This window comes from Rattus rattus, chromosome 1 (genome assembly GCF_011064425.1).
Source record: "Rattus rattus isolate New Zealand chromosome 1, Rrattus_CSIRO_v1, whole genome shotgun sequence".
In the NCBI taxonomy this organism is placed as follows: domain Eukaryota; kingdom Metazoa; phylum Chordata; class Mammalia; order Rodentia; family Muridae; genus Rattus; species Rattus rattus.
Genome location: NC_046154.1, coordinates 254,568,681 through 254,588,122, shown reverse-complemented (window position 1 = coordinate 254,588,122; position 19,442 = coordinate 254,568,681). Strand labels below are relative to the sequence as shown.

At 52.0% G+C, this 19,442-nt stretch overlaps 1 protein-coding gene across 1 annotated transcript in view; it reads right to left on the bottom strand.

The window, feature by feature from the left end:
* Fbln1 (fibulin 1) overlaps window positions 1–17,367 on the bottom strand; it is a 78,242-nt gene extending 60,875 nt beyond the window's left edge. The window contains exons 1-2 of the mRNA XM_032919004.1: window positions 17,201–17,367; window positions 2,978–3,083 (exon numbers count right to left, since the gene is read on the bottom strand). Of these exons, the coding sequence (XP_032774895.1) occupies window positions 2,978–3,083; window positions 17,201–17,279 (185 nt within the window). The 5' untranslated portion in view covers window positions 17,280–17,367. The remainder of the gene's footprint in view (window positions 1–2,977; window positions 3,084–17,200) is intronic.
* Window positions 17,368–19,442: the final 2,075 nt, after the last annotated feature.

The following is a 19,442-nucleotide window of genomic DNA, read 5'->3' as shown; positions in this document are numbered from 1 at the left end:
AGATAGCAGCAACCATGATGCCCAGCGGCAGCCTCCCAGCCCCCACAGAACTGACTATGAAAAGCTCTTCAGAAAACAGCTCCGGTAGGACCTGAACCTGCCGGAGTCTATGCCTCAGACTCAAACCCTTTTCTCAGAGCCAGTCCTGCAGACAACAGAGATGAAAGGGTGTCAAACATGGCTCTCATCCAGACCAAAGTAACCTAAAGCCAGAGCCAGCAAGGGCAGAAACAAGAACCTAACCGTGGTGTCTGCAAGAGAGGTTAGGGCCTCCCTGGCTCCCCTGGCTACGCCCTTTGCTTCTGCCTAAGGACAGAGGCCCCGGCCAGCCTTTCCCCTACCCGGGGCTCAGAAGTGTGAACCTGGCTTCTCGTGTCTCTCCTGATCACGGATGGGTGTGTCTACAATGACATTAATTTTATACCTACCTCGTTGGATCGGCAGAAAAGAGGAATTTCACTAAATACCCACGGTGCTAAAATGAAGTAACCAGCTCTGCTGTGGTGATCTGAATGAGAATGGCCCCAAGAGACTCGTACATTTGAATACTTGGGTCCCCAGTTAGTAGAACTGTTTAATAAGGATTAGAGGGTGTGGCCTTGCTGGAAGCCCACTAACTGGACGCTGTCGTGGACTGGAACTGCCTGGAACTGTAAACCCAATTAAAAGCTTTCTTTTGTAGGTTGTCTTGGCCACACTGTCCTGTCACAGCAAAAGTAACTAAGACAACAGTAAAGATGAGGAGACAGGGGGTGGGGGTGGGGCGGGCTTCTCTATGGCTGGCAGGAAAGAAACAGGGCAGCTATTTGGAAAACAGCATGGCGTTCCCCCCCCACCAAGAGCTGAAAACAGATTTGTCTGTCATAGGATCCAGCAATCCTAATCAAGAGAATACGGAGCAGGGTCTCCAACATATGACTGCCCACCCAAGTTCATGGCAGTGCTGCTCGCTGTAGCCAAAATGTGGAAGGAACCTAAACGTGAGTGGAGGGAAGAATGGGCGAGCAGAACCATGTGACTCAACGTGACTCTCAAAGCCTCAAAGCCCAAAGGAAATCCTGACGCCACAGAGGAACCTACAGGACCCAGTGCTAAGTGACACAAAACAGTCCCAAGGAGACACAGGAAAAGTCAAATTCACAGACAAAAAAACCAACGGGGTTACATGGGTTCAGAGGCTCCATTTTGCAGGATTGATTGGAAGGGTCTGGGAGAGGAGGGTCAGTTGTATAAATGAGCTCTCACAAAGGATGGTGAGTCTTATGTATGTATTTTACCACAGTTTACAAAGTACTGTTGTCTGCAGCCCTACTGTGTGCTAGCCAGCCATGAAGGCTCCAGAAATGCAAGCCAAATAGCCTAGGTCCCACAAGCACTCGGGGGCACGCATACAAACTCAGTCCCGACAGGGAGGGTGCCTGGGGAACTGGCTCCCAATCCCTGTCCTCCTTTTATTGTTGTTGCTAGCAGTGACCTGGACAGGCACATCCACCTCAGTGAGCCTGTTCCTCACCTGCTGGGTTGGGTAATGTCACCACATCACTACTCAGCAGTGTCACACTGACCCACAAGCTCCTGGGCACACTGTTGCCCTAAGGTTAGACAGCACCACCCAGTGCCATGACTGTAACCCCTCCAGTGACTGGGAACCACACCCCCACACCTCCCGCAGACTTTGAACAAGGTCCATTTGTACAAAATGGCTTGGCAGAGAAAATGTCGCCAAGTCAGGATGATGATGGCTAAGAGGCAGCTGGCAGGAACCTAGCCGCCCAGCCTCCGTCTGCCTCTGTACAGGAGGAAGGAGACAGAGCAGGTTTCCCCGGGCGCTCCTCTGCCTCAGTGCAGCCAGGGCTTCCCAAAGAACTGTAAAGTCTCCAGGGAACCTAGTTTGAAAAAAATCCAATCAACCAACCAACCTAGGGTCACTCAATCTTGCCTGTCCCAAACCCTCTTCCAACAGCATCCCTTCTCCCTTCTCATCTGCCCAGCTAGACAAAGTGAACCTCTGAGGAGTCACTGACACCCCTCTGGATCCCACCGCACTCCCAGTCCTGATAGCTTGGCTCCCTGCCTCCACTTACTTCCACAGCCAGACCCTTCCCTCTATCCCAGGCCACTGCCCAGTTCCAAGTCACCTGCCTATCTCCTGGTGTCCTTCAAACAGCCTGCTAATCTCTCAGCTTCCGCTCCCTCGTGTCAACTGCCTTCTGCTTCAAAGGGTCCTTTTTAAAGACATGTCTGGACAGATGTGCTGCCACCCAATTTATGCCTGGAACCTCCATCCGATTCTTACCCTGCTCCCAGTTGGTCCCTAAAATAGCCACACAACCAGGAACAATGGGGAGCGTGCCCACCCCCTACCTCCCTCTGCCTCTGTCACTGCTGCCCCAAGAGCCTGTGCAGCCTGCCCCTGAGCACCCACACTGGCTGCTCCCTCTCTGGCTGCTCTTCCCGCATTCCACATGTGACTGTAAAGACTGGACAATTTCTTTATGATAATCGATATGATCCATTATCGGAATCTAAGGTCTCACGTTCCCCAAACTTTGTGGGTACCTGACTTAATCTAGATACGCTGAAGCTGTGTGAACGAACTGCTTGTGACCTCGGGGGTCTGTGGGCAGCAGGCTCCTCAAGTCATGAGGTCTCATCTGACGCTCTACGACAATCCTTCCTTCTACTTGGGGAGACGACTTGCTCAGTTAGACAGCTGTGGCAGACCTGACTGCACATATGGATGGTTTTACTTTTCAGGCCGGGGAAGGCTACAACCCCCCCCCCAAGGGAGCACTGGGCAGCCCAGGGCAATGAGCCAAGCTCTGTGTGCAGGGCTCAAAAGCACAGAGGAGGAAGCAGCAGACAGAGGGAAGAAGGTCCCCCTATCACCATCTCGGACACCTGGCATTCACCGTCCTCTCTCCCACTTGCCTCTAGACGGGCATGTGATGTCAACCAGTGGTAACGGCCCACGTACCTGCACTCCTTGGATTCTGAGGTGTAGGAGAGCGAGCAGTCCCTGTGCTGGTTAGCCATTTGATTTCCCTCCGTGCAGCAAGCCTCCATGGAGATGTCTGCATTCGCTGTGTAGGGAAGAGAACGCACTGATGGGTGAGCCCGCCTGGTATCCCGCACCCCTGCCACGCTGTCAGGATGCCTGCTTCTTGCAGCCCCAACTACAACGTCAGGCCGAGTCTGGAAGGGCAGGGAGAACTCGCAGAACGCTCTCAATCACTCTGTAAACCTGTGATAAGCATGCCACCTCCTCTCAGCTGCAAGCGTCTTCCCTTCCCCTTTCACACAGGCCTGGGCCAGCTCGGAAAGCACCAAGCTCAGTGCAGAGACCCGGGCACACAGGCCACGCCCCTGCTTTTCTGGTCTAGAGAACAAAGGAGAATTCTGCAGACAGATGTATGGCAGGGACGCCATTGACCTGGCACTCTTGGTATGGCTAGGGTCTGACTCCTCCGGAGAGGAGGCAGGAGGAAAAGTCTAAACACTGGCAAACCCTCTACCTCTGGCTGGGCTTCTGGGACCCACATCCAGGTTTCCGTTTAGTCTCTGTAATACGGAAGGGGCTTCCACCCTCAGCATACAGTTGGGGAAACTAAGGCTGGTGACAGCTCCGCCCTTAGGCATAACGGTCTGTTGTAGAAACAGAGACCAAAGAGGCGAGGGCAGTGCTGGCTTGGCACAACACCAGGCTCAGAAGTAACAGCTACACTGCCAGGCAGCTTGCACAGGCCACCAGCAAATGGTTGAGCCGGAAACGTACACCCTCATCCCAGCCTGGGCCTTTGGCCTCACTAGGCTGCGACCCTCTGCTATCAGCAGGTAGAAGATCTCCATGAAACCCCAGGGAAGGGTCATGTGTCCCGAGATGCCACATATCTGCTTTCAACCCCAAGGGACTTACAGGACAGGAAACAGCCCCGGGAGTGTTGGTTGCTATGTAGAAGGCCACTGTCTGTCAGCACCTTACAAAACTCAGCTGCTGGAGACACCATGGGAGCTTGAGAGAGGGCTCTGATTTTAAAAGCACCTGAGGCCCTTGCAGAGGACCTGAGTTCAGCTCCCAGGTGGAGCTCATAACCACCTGACCACCTGTAACTCCAGTTCCTGGAAACTGGGTGCCTTCACACACTTGCATTATATATATACACACGTATGTATGTATGTATGTATGTATTATGTATGTATGCATGCATGCATGTATGTATGTATGTATGTATATAGTGTTTTTAAAGAAGAGGAACACCATGGGAGGATAGGAAAGATGGCTCAGCAGTGAAGAACATGTACTGCTCTTCAGGGCACCTGTGTGATCCCTGACCAGGCCACCTCAACCCTCTGGCCCATAGCTCATTTGTGTTAAAATAGAGCTCATGAGACCTCTGCAGTCTCTGAGAAGGTGGAGTGGGTTGATGAAGTTCTATTCAATGGCTCTGCAACTTGTCAGAGGACAGGGGGAACGCCTGCTGCCATCTGTGAGAGGGGAGCCTCCGTCATCAGTCCCGCTGTAGCCCTCCATTAGTGCAGCTGCATTCTAAGTGGGTGGGTGGGAACTGAGTCCCGAGCCGCATGGGGGAGTCTAATGTGTTTTACAATGATGCCCGTTAGGGGACCTCGGACACTCTGGACCTTGTGGGCTCAGCAATACAATCAGAGGTTAAAACTCTCAGCAGTCTGGAAACTTGGAATGCCCCTGGCATGTGGCTCCACTGTCCTTGAGCTGAGTGTCCCGGGGTCTGATACCTGCAGAGCAGCTGCTGAAAGCTGCCGGGGGCTCCCCTGAAGCTGCAAGGGCTCAGCTCACCCTCCTTGGGCTTGAGGTGTCTCAGAAGTCAGTGGACAGTGCCTGCATGCCTCCTTAAGAGACTAGGAAGGGGACAGGCGGGGACCCCGGCCAGGCTGGACAATGGCCAGAGGGCTAGGGAGTACCTCTGCGGCAATAAACAAGTCTGAGCTGAAGTCCCTTACAAACACAGTCCTGTCCCCTCCAGCTCTGAGTTTCCCACTGCGACTCAACCCAGCACATAGCATTTGTGGAATTAGGGGACGAACTGGGAAGCTATAACCACTTCCGGCCACATTTGACCTACCAGGAATACATTACTTCTAACCTTTCTCTCTCAGGAAGGAATACCCAAACCCAGCAGAACAGTCGAGCAGAACACGAGAATTTAGAAATCTTATTCTAAGTGACAATTACTTGCTCGGGCTACAGCCTGGGAAGGAAAGTGAGTAGTCAGTCGGGCTGGGGACAGCAACATTAGGTGCATAGAGCAGACCAATGCCCGAGCTGCACTCTATAGGCCCAGCACTGTCGCTAAACATCGAGGCCACAGGGATTGCCAAGCTGGACCTGTGTCAACAGCTGGAGCTGCACTGACTGGCCCAAGCTCGTAGGCTCCCTGATCAAAGTAGAGTTGTCTGTCTACGGTTGTGCTGAGAGCTCCAGCCTGCCAGGAAAGGAGCCCATGAGGACACATGCCAGCTGAATGAGGGCTTGGGCACACCTCGTCTGGGGCCACCACCCTGCAGTGATCGAAGTTCACCAGGGTGTTTCCTACTCCTGTCCCTCAATAACAGTTCCCCAACTGTTCCCATGGTCACCGGTCTCTTTCACATACCCGAAATGTTCAGCCACTGAAGGGTCATAGCAAGGAAGGACTTCAGACTTCAAGTCACCACCAACAAAAACAATGCTAACGTGTCCCCCTCCCCACCAAGGTTATGCTTCACCAACCAAAAGCAGCACGTGGCTAGCTCTGCCCAGGACTTGGCAGCCGCAGAGGGCCCTACACACTCCTGCTCCCTGGCACGGGTTCTGCAGCCCCACCCTGAACTGCATCTACGTCATGGACAGAGATGCACCTCCCTCCCCTCAATGTCCACACAGCACCTGTATTGACCAGCATACACACAGAGGTTCAAGAAGCAATCATTCCAAAGAATAAGGAACTGCTGGGCATAACCACCCCTAAGCCACAGGAGCTGTTTGGGGCTTCTTCCTGGTTCACCTCAGGGAGGAGAGGGAGTGACCAGAGGGAAGGTTCCTAGGCTGGAACTGAGCACAGCAAAGGGCAAGACTCGCTAGAAGTTTGAAACGACAAGAGCTAAAGAGTCTAAAATTGCCACTTCAGGAGATGGGCCTGACTTTCCACTGGTGGGCTCAGGGCACTAGCCACCTCTTAGCTATTAAAGAAAACAAGGCTATGGAAGAGGAGGGGTTGGAGAAATGAGAACACAATCTGGGAGACACCCTGGTACCACAGCCCTAGATGCTAACAGAGGCGCCCTCTGTAGAAGGTTGGTCTTTAAAAGATGTGTATGTCCCATGTGAGACAGGTTCTGTAGGGCAGGGCCAGGCTGACTGGAGCACACAAACGCACATGGCAGGGACATGGACACACACACACACACACACACACACACACACACACACAAAACACGCACACAAACATGCACACACACATACATATACATACACAGCTTTCTCTCATTCTAGTTAGAAAGCTAGATTACTGTATTCATAATTACTATGTTGACTTTCTTTTTAGATAAACAAGCCATACTCCCCTTATGAAAATCAAATATAATCAGAGAGCTCAAGACTAGGGAACACAGGAGGTCCTTAAAAGTCAGATCCATTCACAAGGCCAGCAGGTGATTCCGTGTAAAGGCGACTGCCACCAAGCCTGAGGACCAGAGTTCAATCCCTGAGAGTTGCAGAGTAGGAGAGAACCCACTCCTGCAAGTTGTTCCCTGATGTCCACATACGCGCCGCTGCACACACACATTTTAAAAAATGTAAATAAAAAATTTATAGACAGTGAACCAGTGTTTGCCAAGGGGATGGGGGTGGAGGTAGAGTGTGGAATTAAGGTTTAATAGGTATGAAATTTCCGTCTGGGAAGATGAGAATGTTCTAGGGGTAAGTGGTAGTGATGCACAGCAGTGAGACTTCCTATGGAATCTGGACGGTACACCTGAGACTTAAGAGTTAAGAGGCTGGGGCTGGAGAGATGGCTCAGTGGTTAAGAGCACTGACTGCTCTTCCAGAGGTCCTGAGTTCAAATCCCAGCAACCACATGGTGGCTCACAACCATCTGTAATGGGATGCAATGCCCTCTTCTGGTGTGTCTGAAGACAGCTACAGTGTATTTATATAGAATAAATGAATAAATCTTTTTTTAAAAAAAGAGTTAAAAGGGTGGGTGAGCTTGGGGTGATATACATTCCACCACAATGAAAACATTCATTAAAAAATAATAGTAACTAGTGTTTAGGGGCTAGAGCGGGGGCTTGGCAGTTAAGAGCCATTACTGATTTCACAGAACGCCTAGGTTTGGTTCCCAGCACACACATGGCAGCTCCCATCTCTCTCTAGCTCTACTTCAAAGGGATCCGATGCCTCCTCTGGCCTCTGGGGCACTACACTCCTGTGATACACACATAAATACAGGCAAAAGAGTCATACACCTCAATATAAGCAAATCTTTTTAAAAATTTTAGTATTTTCACCAGGCATGTTGGTGGCACACACCTCTAATCCCAGTATTTAGGACGTAGAGGCAGGTGGATCTCTGTGAGTTCCAGGCCAGCCAGAGTTACCTAGTGAGAACGGTTTTGGTTTGGTTTGGTTTTAAATAGTGTTTAGGCGGGCGAGAGTAGTACATTCCCATAGACCCCGGCCTGGGAGGGTAACCAGATCTCAAGCTCGGACTCCATAGTGAGGTCCTGCCTGCCCCAGGAAAAAAAATTAGTTTTTGTGAGTCATTCTGCCTTCTCTGTCACTAGGAAAGGAACTGAACATTTTGCCTGTAAACTCTTGCCTTTTTCAGCCAGTGCTGCTCTGACTTCCGTGAAGAGACTGACTAGGTCAACTGCCTTTCAGAATGTTTTTGAAGAGGGACTGAACAGTCAGTCAGATGGTTTGCATGCTGAGCTGTGAGATTCCAAGTGGGAACAGTTAAACTGTGCGGTGATGAACATAAATAATTCGAATAATTTATTTTTAAAAACCTCCCTGGAGAGTGTCTTCCCCCAACAGTCTCTGAGGTAGCCACAGGGGAAGTGTTAGATCCAAAGCAGTTCCCCAAGATGGTGGTGCTGGTGACAAGGTCCTAAACAGAAAGGCTCTGACTGGGTAAACAGGAGGATTATTAATGGGTAAACAGAAAGCCCACACTCAGCGCTCCTCGGGAATCGTGTAAAGCAGATTTCTCTTTGCCAGAAAAAAATAAATAAATAAATAAATAAAACTACCTCCTTCATCAGCCCCAAAGGCCAGCTACATCAGGCAAGGGCATCCAGCTCTTGGTTAATCTGACCAGGCTGTATTAACTCACAGACCACCTAGCTATCACATAAAAGCCATTTACTTTTCCACCAGGTTGCCGCTCTCTCTATGCCTGTGAAACAGCCAGGAACTTGCTTTCCCAAATAAACTTTTCTTTCTATGCACAGAGTGGTCCAGGCGGGTGGTTTCATGCCCCGCACCCCCAATCAGAGCAGGGCAGTGAGGAGGGGCCTGACTGCCACACCTGCTCAGCTGTGACCTCCTTCTCACCAAGGTGCAGCTCCCGCAGACTCACCTGGAGATGGGGAACGATCAAATCACCTTGAACACTGGCATCCTGCGTCCTACTGCCCCAACACAAACTCTAAGGACTTCCTGAAGCCCACAGAGGGTTCTATTCTGCCTTCACCCCACAGTTCATTCACATCGCACCCGGGGCAACTTCTCAGGCCCCTCTGAGGCCACATTTCACAGGGACCAAGGGTTCCATACCACAGCATCTGGCCCACAGCTGGCCAGTCACAGAACGGTGAAGGACAAGCCTCCCAACCTGCACAGGAACACTGAGAAGAGTAACTCGGAACCCATAACCCGGGGTGTCAGCATTTGGTGGGGACAGAGATAGAAAGCACAGCTCCCCGCTGGTGACTGCAGCACGTAGGGACCGCAACTCAAGCCAAACCTGGGTTGCATCTGGCTTTGATGCAATGCAGAAGAGAATTTCAAGGCCGGCCAGAGTTGAGGTTTAATACAAGTATTTAAAAAAACAAAACAAGGGGTTGGGGATTTAGCTCAGTGGCAGAGCGCTTGCCTAGCAAGCGCAAGGCCCTGGGTTCGGTCCCCAGCTCCGAAAAAAAGAAAAAACAAAACAAAACAAAACAAACAAACAAACAAACTGGCCTAAGTAGGAGGATTAAGAGGAGAGGTGCTCGGATGGAGAAATAACACACACCCCAGCACTGGGGTTTGGGCTTCTCTAAGAAGAGTCTTGGAACAGAAAACATACCCAAGTGCGGGTGTGGGTTCCCTGGGGGACAGCAGGAGAGCACTGATTTCTGAAAGTTTTGGTAGGTTTTAAAGTTACTATCTTCAAAGTCTTACAGTGAAACCTAAATGATCGCCCACAAGGATCGCAACTGTTATAAAAAGTAGAAAAGTCGCGGCCATGTGGATAGATAGGTAGGAGAGTTACACGGCAGACACAGTGTAGAGAAGCCCCAAGCCCAATCTGGGGGAAGGAATGAGGCCTCACCCCACACCACATCGCCCAGAGGCCTTAAGCCTGGCTCGTCTCACTTTAACATAAAGCACCGGTCCTCAACCTTCCTAATGCTGAGACCCTCTAATACAGTCCCTCAGGTTGTGGTGACCCCCAGCTGTAAAATCACTAAGGAGCTACTCCCAAAGGGGTTGCAACCCACGGGTGGACAACCGCTGATATAAAGTATCTGTAAAGGAAAGGCACAGTGACTGCATTTGCTGGGATTCTTGCTTCTCAGCGGATGAGAGGCTTCAGTCAGACTCCAGTGCGGGGAGCTCCTCTCCTTCCCCTGTCCCCACAAACTCTGTCTTTCTATTCTGCTTCCAGACCGCCACTGCTGCTTCCGTGCAGTCAGCCCACAGCGGCAGCTTCCAAGTCTGCCAATGAACTCACCCACGCTCTGTGAGCTTTGAGGTCCCCTCACCGAGCAGGGCCCTCCAGCCAATCCAGAACCTTCTCTCACTTCAGTCCTGGTTAATACCGTGACCCTTCAATAGCTCCACAGGCTGTGGTGTCTCCCAACCATAAAATTACTAAGTTACTACTTCATAACTGGAACTTGCTACTGTTATGAATCATAGTGTAAATATGGAATATGCATCCTCTGCCAGGGGGCAGTGGTGGGGCATGCCTTTAATCCCAGCGCTGGGGAGGCAGAGGCAGGCGGATCTCTGTGAGTTTGAGGTCAGCCTGGTCTACAGAGAGAATGAGAGAGTTCCAGGACAGCCAGGGCTACAACAGAAAAGCCCTGTCTCAAACAAACAAACAAATAAGCAAGAAGTGTGATTCTCCATGGGTCTGGAGAGATGGTTCAGGCACTAAGAGCGTTTGCTGCTCTCGGAGGCCTGGGGTTTGAGTCCAAGCACCCAGGTGACATACAGCTATCTGCAACCATCCAGGAGATGGGGACCAGCTTGAGCAGCATATAGAGATGTCACCAAACAGAAGGTAACACAGCTCAGCCTCGAACAAGCTGCCATGTCTCTCCAACCTCTGGGATCTCAGTTCCTCAACCAGATGTGCAGGAATGGCGAGGTGAAGAAGGGCAGTTACTCTGTAGGAACTGTGTATTCCCCAGCATCTGGCCCAGATCCCTCTTCTAGAAAACGCCACTGACCCAAGGAACTACTGTGGCAGTTGGGCAGAGGGCACCAGGGTGACTTTCTTCCGGGTGAGCTAACACTTCCAAGGGGCTGGGAGACGGCTTAGTCAGTGAGGTGCTCTCCATGCAAGTGGGTGGACCTGGGCTTGAGGCTGGAACCCACCTAAGAGGCTGAACACGGTGCCATGCATTTGTAATCCCAGTCCTGGGGAGGTAGAGACAGAAGGATTACGGGGATTTGCTAGCCTAGCCTAACAGTGGGGAACCTCAGGTCCCAGTGAGAGGCCTCTTCTCAAAAGCAAGGCAAGGCTGGAGAGAGGAACCAGCAGAGAAGAGCTGCTCTTCCAGGGGACCTGACTTCGGTTCACAGCGACCAGGCTGAACCGCTCTCAACCCTCTGTGACTCCAATTCCAGGGGCTCCCACAAACTCTTCTGGCCTCTGAGGATATATATATATATATATATATATATATATATATATATATATCACACACACACACACACACACACACACAAAATTTAATTACATTAAAAGGCAAGGCAGACAGCTCCTAAGGAACAACTCTGGAGGTTAACCTCCGGCCTCCACACACATGAACATCAGCATACACCCCTAAGTAAGTAAAAGCCATAAAGCTGACGGGTATCGACAGCTTGCTACCAGGCATCCATGGCTTAGAGAGGAACAGCAGATCCCACCCTTGATGTGTAACATCAGGGTCACTAGGTCCTCCCGTGACAGTATAGACACTGGGCTTGGGATTACAGGGGTTTGGAACCACTCTTCAGGTAGAGGCTTCCAGAGGGTCAGCTTGGTAGCCATGAACATTGTAGAGGCTTCCAGAGGGTCAGCCTGGTAGCCAGGAATGATGCAGAGGCCTTGACTGTGTTACCCAGTGGCCTGGGGGACCTAATTAGTGACCTAATTAATGTTCAAGGTTTCTCAGTATGTTATGTGGAAAGATGAAAGGTCCAGCTTTGGCTGGGGGGGGGGGTTTCCAAGGGGAGCAGGCCTGGCTCTCAGTTTCCCCAACTGTAATGCTATATGGAGGGCTTGCCCCTCCCACCTCTGCCTGCCTGTGTGTGGGTCCTTGGCTGATAGATTCATAGGGAAGGCAAAGGTGCCTCCCGGAGAGCCATCTTACCGAAAACATTTTTCTTCTGAGATTGTCCTTCCAAAACTCGGAACATTAAATGTCCTCTAGTTCTATACAGTAGGTGGGGGTTGTGGAAGGATCAAGAGTGAGGCCAACTTCCACTGACCGCCCCCCGGGTTCTGAACAAGCTCAGAGCCCCAGAGAGTACAGAGGGCTCCGGTGTTCCATAATGGGTAGACTCCTGGGCCTGCTCCCTGGAGCCCCCATAGCTCACACCTTACAAGGATCCTGCCCATTGCCTCAGCCGCTGCCTTCTCTAAAGCTACAGTGGAATTAGGGGACCTTACAGGGTCTTGGGGTCAGGATTAAAGAAGCCAAAAACTGCAAACCCTGACAAGAAAGCCAACTGAACGGAATATGCACGCCTAGCACCTGTCACAAACAGCGCGAGGGTCTGAGGTATAGAGAAGCAGGCAGGAGGAGGTAACAGAAGACAAGGGGCACGTGCAGTATACAGCTAAGAAGGTGAATTATCTTCCCCTTGAAGCTCCCTGGAGCAGGTCCAGCTGAGGCGGCTGCCTTGTGTGCCAAGTCTAGGACACACTGCGCCATCCTCACCGCTGACCCCTCCATAGCATCCTACCCTACCCTGAGAGTCTCTTTTCTAAGCTTTCAAGGCCCATCTCCTCTTTGGTTTCCTTCGCCTCTCCAGCCACCTGACATGTGTCCTTGCACCTGGCCTTTAGAAGTTGCAGCCGGGTGGTCCTAGGCCACTGCGCTCCTGCCAACAGCCCTTCCTTCGGGGACTCCTAACCACCCTCAACCCGCTGGAACCCGCTGGAACCCGCTGGAACACGCAGGCTCGCAGAAGCATTGTTTCCTGTGGTCACAGCCCCTTTGTTCTCTGACATTCCCAGCACTTAGCACCAATGATTACACTTGAACTTAACACCTGGAGGGCGGCGCCGGCCCCGGGTTTCCCTCTGGACTTTGTCCCAATGCTTTGCAACAACAGCCACCACAGGATAGCACTGAATAAGCAAATGATCTCATGAGACCCTAGCAACTCTATATGAGCCCTAGAGAGTGCAGGCAGAGAAAGCCAAGGTTGACTGAACCTCAACTCAAAGCTCAGCCTCCAAAGCTCCCAGATCCACTATAAAAGCCCTGGGGGGAAGCCATATCCCTCGAGTTAAGAAAATGAAGAGTTAACTGGCAAGTTAACTGGCAAGGCCACTGAGTATCCTTGTTAGGACCGAAATGCTCAGCCAGGCTTCCCGGGATCCTTAGTCTCTAGGTGCCTCGGTGTCCCGTACAATGGGGACAATGACAGAGTCCTCTGTGAGGAGGCATTTGGCATGCAACAAGGTCCTATAGGTGAAGCAGGGTCCAGGGCTAGTGTCAAGAACCCACGCTGTCGAGGAATAATAGTGGCCCACAGCCGCTGTCAGCCATACTACAGGCAGTACTGACTCTTAGTAATGGAGTCTCCCAAGAGGAGTTTTAGCCAAAAGGACAGGCAAGACTTCACACATGCAGTAAGCAAATCTCAGTCAGTCTTAACTCCAGCAGGTGAGAACCAACGGAAAAAGAGACCCAGGAGAAAAATACGGGGCCTCATACCTCAAAGGGCTGTCAGCTCTCGGATGGGAATCACTTCAGTTAGCCTAACCCAGCCTCACTCAGGACCAGCCCGGGGTGGAAAGAGGTGAGGCCTGTCCAGCTTAGGAAACAGTGCTCCCGCTTGCCCTGAACAGGGCACATGCCTTACCCGGATTTTGAAAAAGTTCCTTTCCTCCCACCCTATTTTGTTACACAGCCATAGCTGAGGTCATTTCAAAGAAATTGGACCCACACGCACTATGTCAAAGTAGCTATTAATCAAATTGCTAAGATGTGATATTTCACAAAAGGAAAGTCTTTTTGTTGTTGTTGGACAAAATGCACTGGGGTGGGGGTGGGGCCTGGAACGATGACTTAGAAGACAAAAGTACTGGGTGCTCTTACCCAGCATGTGGGTTCAGTTCCCAGAATCCACAGGGCAGCTCACGACTGTCTGAAACCCTAGCACCTGGGGATCTGATGCCCTCTTCAGGTCTCCTCAGGTACTGCACACACATGGTACACATAGATCCAGGCAAAAGGCTTATACGGATCAAATTTAAAAGTAAACAAACCTAAAAAAAAAAGTACATTGGCAGACTCTCTTGTGCCTTTTCAGAACTGTTATCCAAAGTGTTATCTGCAAAGCTGCCTGTCCATTATGCCTTTTGCTTAGGTTACTGGACCTTCAGGGAGTTGCAAACAGGGGGCTCCTCCCCCAACACATACACAAGGGTAGGGCAGAGCCCCTCTATGTTCCTGGGTATCTCACTGTGGTGGTTTGAATGAGAATGGGACCCATAGGCTCATATATTTGAATACTTGGTCCCTAGCCGGCGGAACGGTTTGGGAAGGATTAGGAGGTGTGGCCTTGTTGGAGGTGTGTCACTGGGGGATGGGCTTTGAAGTGTTAAAAGTCCACATCATTCCTAGTTAGCTCGCCCTTCCCTCCCCTTCCCTCCCCTTCCCTCCCTCCCCCCCTCTCCCTCTCCCTCTCCCTCTCCTCTCCCTCTCCTCTACTCCCCCACCCACTGGATTGAATGCAAGCTCTCAGCTACACTTCCAGCACCATGCCTGCCTGCCGCCATACTACACAACATGACCACGGACTCTAACTCCCTGAAACCTTGATCCCCAAACTGAATGCTTTCTTTTATAATTTGCCTTGGTTAGTGTTTTGTTTTTTGTTTTGTTTTTGTTTTGTTTTTGTTTTTTTTTTCATGGCAATTGAAAAATGACTTAGACGCTCGAGTTTCCTTTTGCCAGCAAGACTTTGCTCGGGCTCTTTCTCCTGCCGCGAGCACATACTTTTCCTCTCAGCAAGCGATGAGATAAATTCTCTTCCACGGGTGCTCGCTGCCTCCTCCAGAAAGTCTCCCCTCACTCAGGGCTTGGCTCATGTATCTGGATCTCGTGGACGCTACGAAGGGAAAGGGCTGGATTTGTCTCACCCCTTGCCACATCCGGGAAACCTGTCCCTCAGCAGCTATTTAGTGAAGGCTTCTGCGTGACCTTCACCACCAGGGTTGGCTGTGAGGACTGCAGTCTGGGGCTCCTTCAGGAAGAGTTTGAACTTCCAAAGAATGAACAAGAACGGCCCAAGACAGTTCTCCTGCTGCTTGGTTCTCTTCCTTAACCCTCGAGGCAACCTAACGAGTGGGAATCTGTTATCTGTTTTAGGATTGGGGTGTGGGGGTGCCGGGGCGGGGCTGGGCACAGACACACCCACACAAAAACCTCAACTCTGAGTTAGTAACTTTAAGCCCTGGAGGTCTCAGTGCTGCCCCCCCACCCCCCAGGGTTCTCCCAACCCCCAGCCCCATCTTCCTGCCTCCAGTCTCCACCTCCCCGACTGGAAACTTCCAGGAGCTCAGCTCACAACCACATGTTTCTGCCAAGGCCTCAGAGCCTTTGTTCTTCCTCCCAACAGGACTTTCTTTTAATCAGTCGGAAACTGCAGGCTGGAGCCAGAGGCCAAGAAAGCCTTGGAGAAAACACAACTGTTTCTCCCAACGCCTCCCCCCCCTCCCCTCCCCCTCAGCCGGTCCTGGGGCAGCCAAGCCCAACGGGACAGATAGTCACAGGACAGTCACGGGCTGACTCTGTCGTTTTGCAAGAAAAATCGGGGCTCTTCTGCATATAGGTGGCCACATAACCCATTGGTGGCCAAGTGAATGGCAGCTGATTAGCAACAGGGTGGCTGCCTGGCTGGCTTCCCTAAGATCCTTTTCGGATGTCAGCTTTTTTTGCCAACCCCACAGCTCTCTGGGGCCTGAGATCAGGGTCTCCTGGCCTTACAGGGCTACGGGGCTGCAGGAAGGAACCAAGCAGCTTCAAAGCCTTTTCTAAGACCGCACCAAACTTAACTAACCAAAATCAAGGCAGCTCCCCCTACAAGATACAAAATGGGTCCCGGGATGTTCTATGCTGGCTGGCTTCAGTTAAAGCTTTTCTATGAAGAATGATGCTGGCAGGCCTGAGCAACTCCGGGTTAGCAAGTGTGAATGCTCACACACACACACTGAGTACCACATCTCTCCACCTGTCTCCTCTCTGCAGTAACATGGGGGTATCAGAAGTCCCTGCCATTTGCAACAGTGTGCCTCCTCCCTTATGAAAAGTCCTCTCTGGTTTTCACTCTCCCTGGCAGGGACTCAAATGCCCTCTTGGGACCACAGATCCACCTCACCATCTCTCATCCAAGCACAATCTTCTCCAAGAAGCCTCCCGGAACTCTGAGGGGCTGCAAAGCTCTTGGCGCAAACAGAGGCCTACGAACCTACCCACCCTGTCTCCGACACTGAGAAGTGGCCCAAGATGTGCCAAGGCTGCAGAGAGTGCCCAGAACAGCCAGCACTCCTCCAGGATTCAGAACCCAGCCCCTTCTCCCTCCCCTCTGCCTCTCTAAGACTTTAGCCAGCAGTTATCTACAACTGTGACCTTTTGACCAGAAGGGTGGCTATCAGAGAATTCAAAGGAAACTAAGCTAACCCAGGGATAAAGAAGAGGAGATCAAGAGGGTGGATCTGGGCGCCCCTCCCCCCTGCAGAAACAAAGACTCCAAGAGAGTCAGGCGTGGCTCTGAGAGCCCCTGAATCACAGAGGTTAAAGGTCATAGATTTACAACCCCACGGCTTCTCTGACAGACAGGTGAAGTGCTGGCCCACAGGCCTTGAGGCTTTTGGACTGAGAAAAGCACAGCCTAGGTGGTCCCTAGTCCATTCTAAGTTTCTTGTACTGGGAAAATGGTTCTGGGCCACCAGTCTGCTAGAAGGTACTCCGGTGGCCCAGCAGGGAAGAGGTGGGCAACTTCCAAGCCTCTGGACTGTCCCTCTATTTTCTCTTTTCTTTCTGCTTCCATAGCTGAACAACTTACTGCCTCTGTCTTCCTGTCTTAGTTTGTTCAGGAGCAAAATGGGTTCCTCCCGTCCCCACCCCACCCCCGCACCTGAGGGTAGGGGCTGGAGGCGTCTTTTAAGACGCTCTAAAGCTACCTCCAGTACAGAGTACTTCTCATCCCCCAAGGCCCAGCGGGCAGTCTTTGAGCTGCCTTCATCAGCAGAGGACCTGGCTGCCTGAACTCGCAGGAAGATCTGTTTGGAAGATAAAAGATTTAAAGCAAGTCCCCCTAGCGAGGAGGGCACTGGGGCCGATCCGGAAATGAGGTTGGGGAGAAGAGGTCGCGGGCCTGAATTCCACGCAGCTCTGGGGACCGTGCGATGACCCCCTGGGCGCAGCGCGCGCTCCGGAGCATCGGAGGCTGCAAACTTCCAGGGAGCGCGGGGCCCGGGTGGGGACCTAGTGCGGGGCCGTGGGCCCGGGGCGCCCCTACCTCCGGCCGCCAGCAGCGAGAGGCTGCCGAGCAGCAGCAGCGGCAGCGGGACGAGGCGCGACGGCGCGGGGCGCTCCATGGGGCTGGCGGGCTCGGGCGGCGGACAAAAGCACGGCGGGCAGCCGCTACACGATCAAGCCGGGCCTGGGCAGCCAACGCAAGTCTCCAGCGCGCCGCGTTCAATTATCCCGCCCGGAGGAGGCGCGGCGGGGGCGGGGCCCGCAGGGACCCTCCCTCCGGCATTGCTCAGCTGGGGCAAGCCGCCACCCAGACTCTCCTGCGGGGACGCACGGAGCGCAAGCTCTGAGACGTGCCACCCACCTATGTGCGGAAAGTCACATGAAAAGTGTCTGACCTGACAAGTCAGGTTTGCAGGCAGCCCTAAGCTAGACCAGCAGAAGCCTGTTTGTGTAGAATGCATGGCAACCGCCAGAGAGTTTAGAAGACTCTCCGATTTATTTAAAAAAAAAAAAAAAAAGCTGGGAAGATGGCTCGATGGCTCAGTGGATAAGACACTTGCTGTGAAGACACGAGGACTGAGTTCAAATTTCCAGCACTCGTTGTAAACAAAAATCAATGCAAAAAAAAAAGAAAGGGGGGGGAGGGTCGGGGATTTAGCTCAGGGGGAGTGCGCTTGCCTAGGAAGCACAAGGCCCTGGGTTCGGTCCCCAGCTCCAAAAAAAAAAAAAAAAAAGAACCAAAAAAAAAAAAAAAAAAAAAGACTGTCAGTGGCTTGTGATGACATGCCTTTATGCCTTTAACCCCAGCACACCAAAGGCAGAGGCAGATTCTACAGTTCTACAGATTGAGTTCCAGGACAGCCAGGGCTACACAGACAAACAACAAGATAAAAATAAAAACAAACCCAGTACAAGTAAATGTGGAGGACCATCAGTCAGGACGGCTGATTGTGTGGGACCAGCAAGTCAACCACAGGGATTAGGCTTTGCTAGAATAAATGTGCCTATCTGGAAACAGACTTGAGCTAGATAGACTGTCCATAATGCTCAATGGGAACCTCCCAACATCATTCACAGTGAATGAATACACGGGGGAGTAGCCACACACTAGGACCTTAAATTCTGAGGGTGCAGAGTGAGACCAACCACAGGTGAACTTTGACTGCGTGGGTCTCCTTGTAGAAAGGACAGAGCAGGTGAGAAGTTAGGAGACTGGTGCTCCTGGGCAGAGTAGTGACTAGAGGCAGCAGCCGAGGAGTGGTTCCCTTGATATAGTCAGTGTGTGAAAACTTATCAGGCTGTTCATTTACGAAATATGCCCTGTTTTATTTTGAGAAGGGGGCATCATGCTCGTTGCCCAGGCTAGCCTTGGCCTCCTTGGCTCCCGTGATGCTCTTTCCTCAGCCTCCTAAGTAGCTCTGGGTCTACAGGCGTGCACCACTGTGTCCAGCTATCTTTGAATGAGACCTCCTTTCGAAAGATGCCTAATGCCAGAGGTTTGCAGAGAGACCAGGGAGGCTGGAGGAAGGGCCTGCTGGCTGAGTTAAGTTCCCCACGTTCAGTTCAGGAGGCCTCCCAGAAGTGAGGCAAGGCTCAGGTGTACTCCAGTTTGCAGAATGCTTGCCGGGCATGTGCAAAGCCCTGGGTTGGATCCCCAACAGTACATAAAGCAGGCATCGTGGCAAAACCTATAATTCCAGCCATCAGGAGGCGTGAGCCTGAGGATCAGAAGTTTAAGGCCAACCCCTCGGCTACACAGCGAGTATAGAATGAGTAGGGTGTGTGAGAAAGAAGAGGAGGGAGGGAGGGAGGGAGAGACGGAGGGAGGGGGAGAGGGAGGGAGGGAGGGAGGGAGGGCAGAGGAAACAGCCTCTGCAAAGGTTCACAGGCTTTGGCACCAGAGAGGATGGGGTGGATTTTGCCTGGACGGAGTTCAGGAGGCCCAAGCATGTGCAGGTGCCTGAGAGGAAGGGTCCCTGAGCTGTGAGCAGATTGGAGACTTGTTAGTGCTTTGTTTTGAATGTGATTATTGGTGCAGAGTTTGAAGAACTAAGAGTAGGTAGCTGAGGGGAGTCAGGAACCCCAAGGTCTATACTCAGCCCTTACCAGGCTCTACCAGTCATCCCATCCTCATCCTCCCCACTCTTGAGGGACTACCGCCCCCATGCCTGTCACAGGCTTAGGCTTGCCCACAGCTTTCCCCATCTTCTTGTCACACACCTAGTGGCTTGGAAAAGCAGTCAGCAGATGTCAAGGGACACAGGGACCCTCCTGAAAACCCC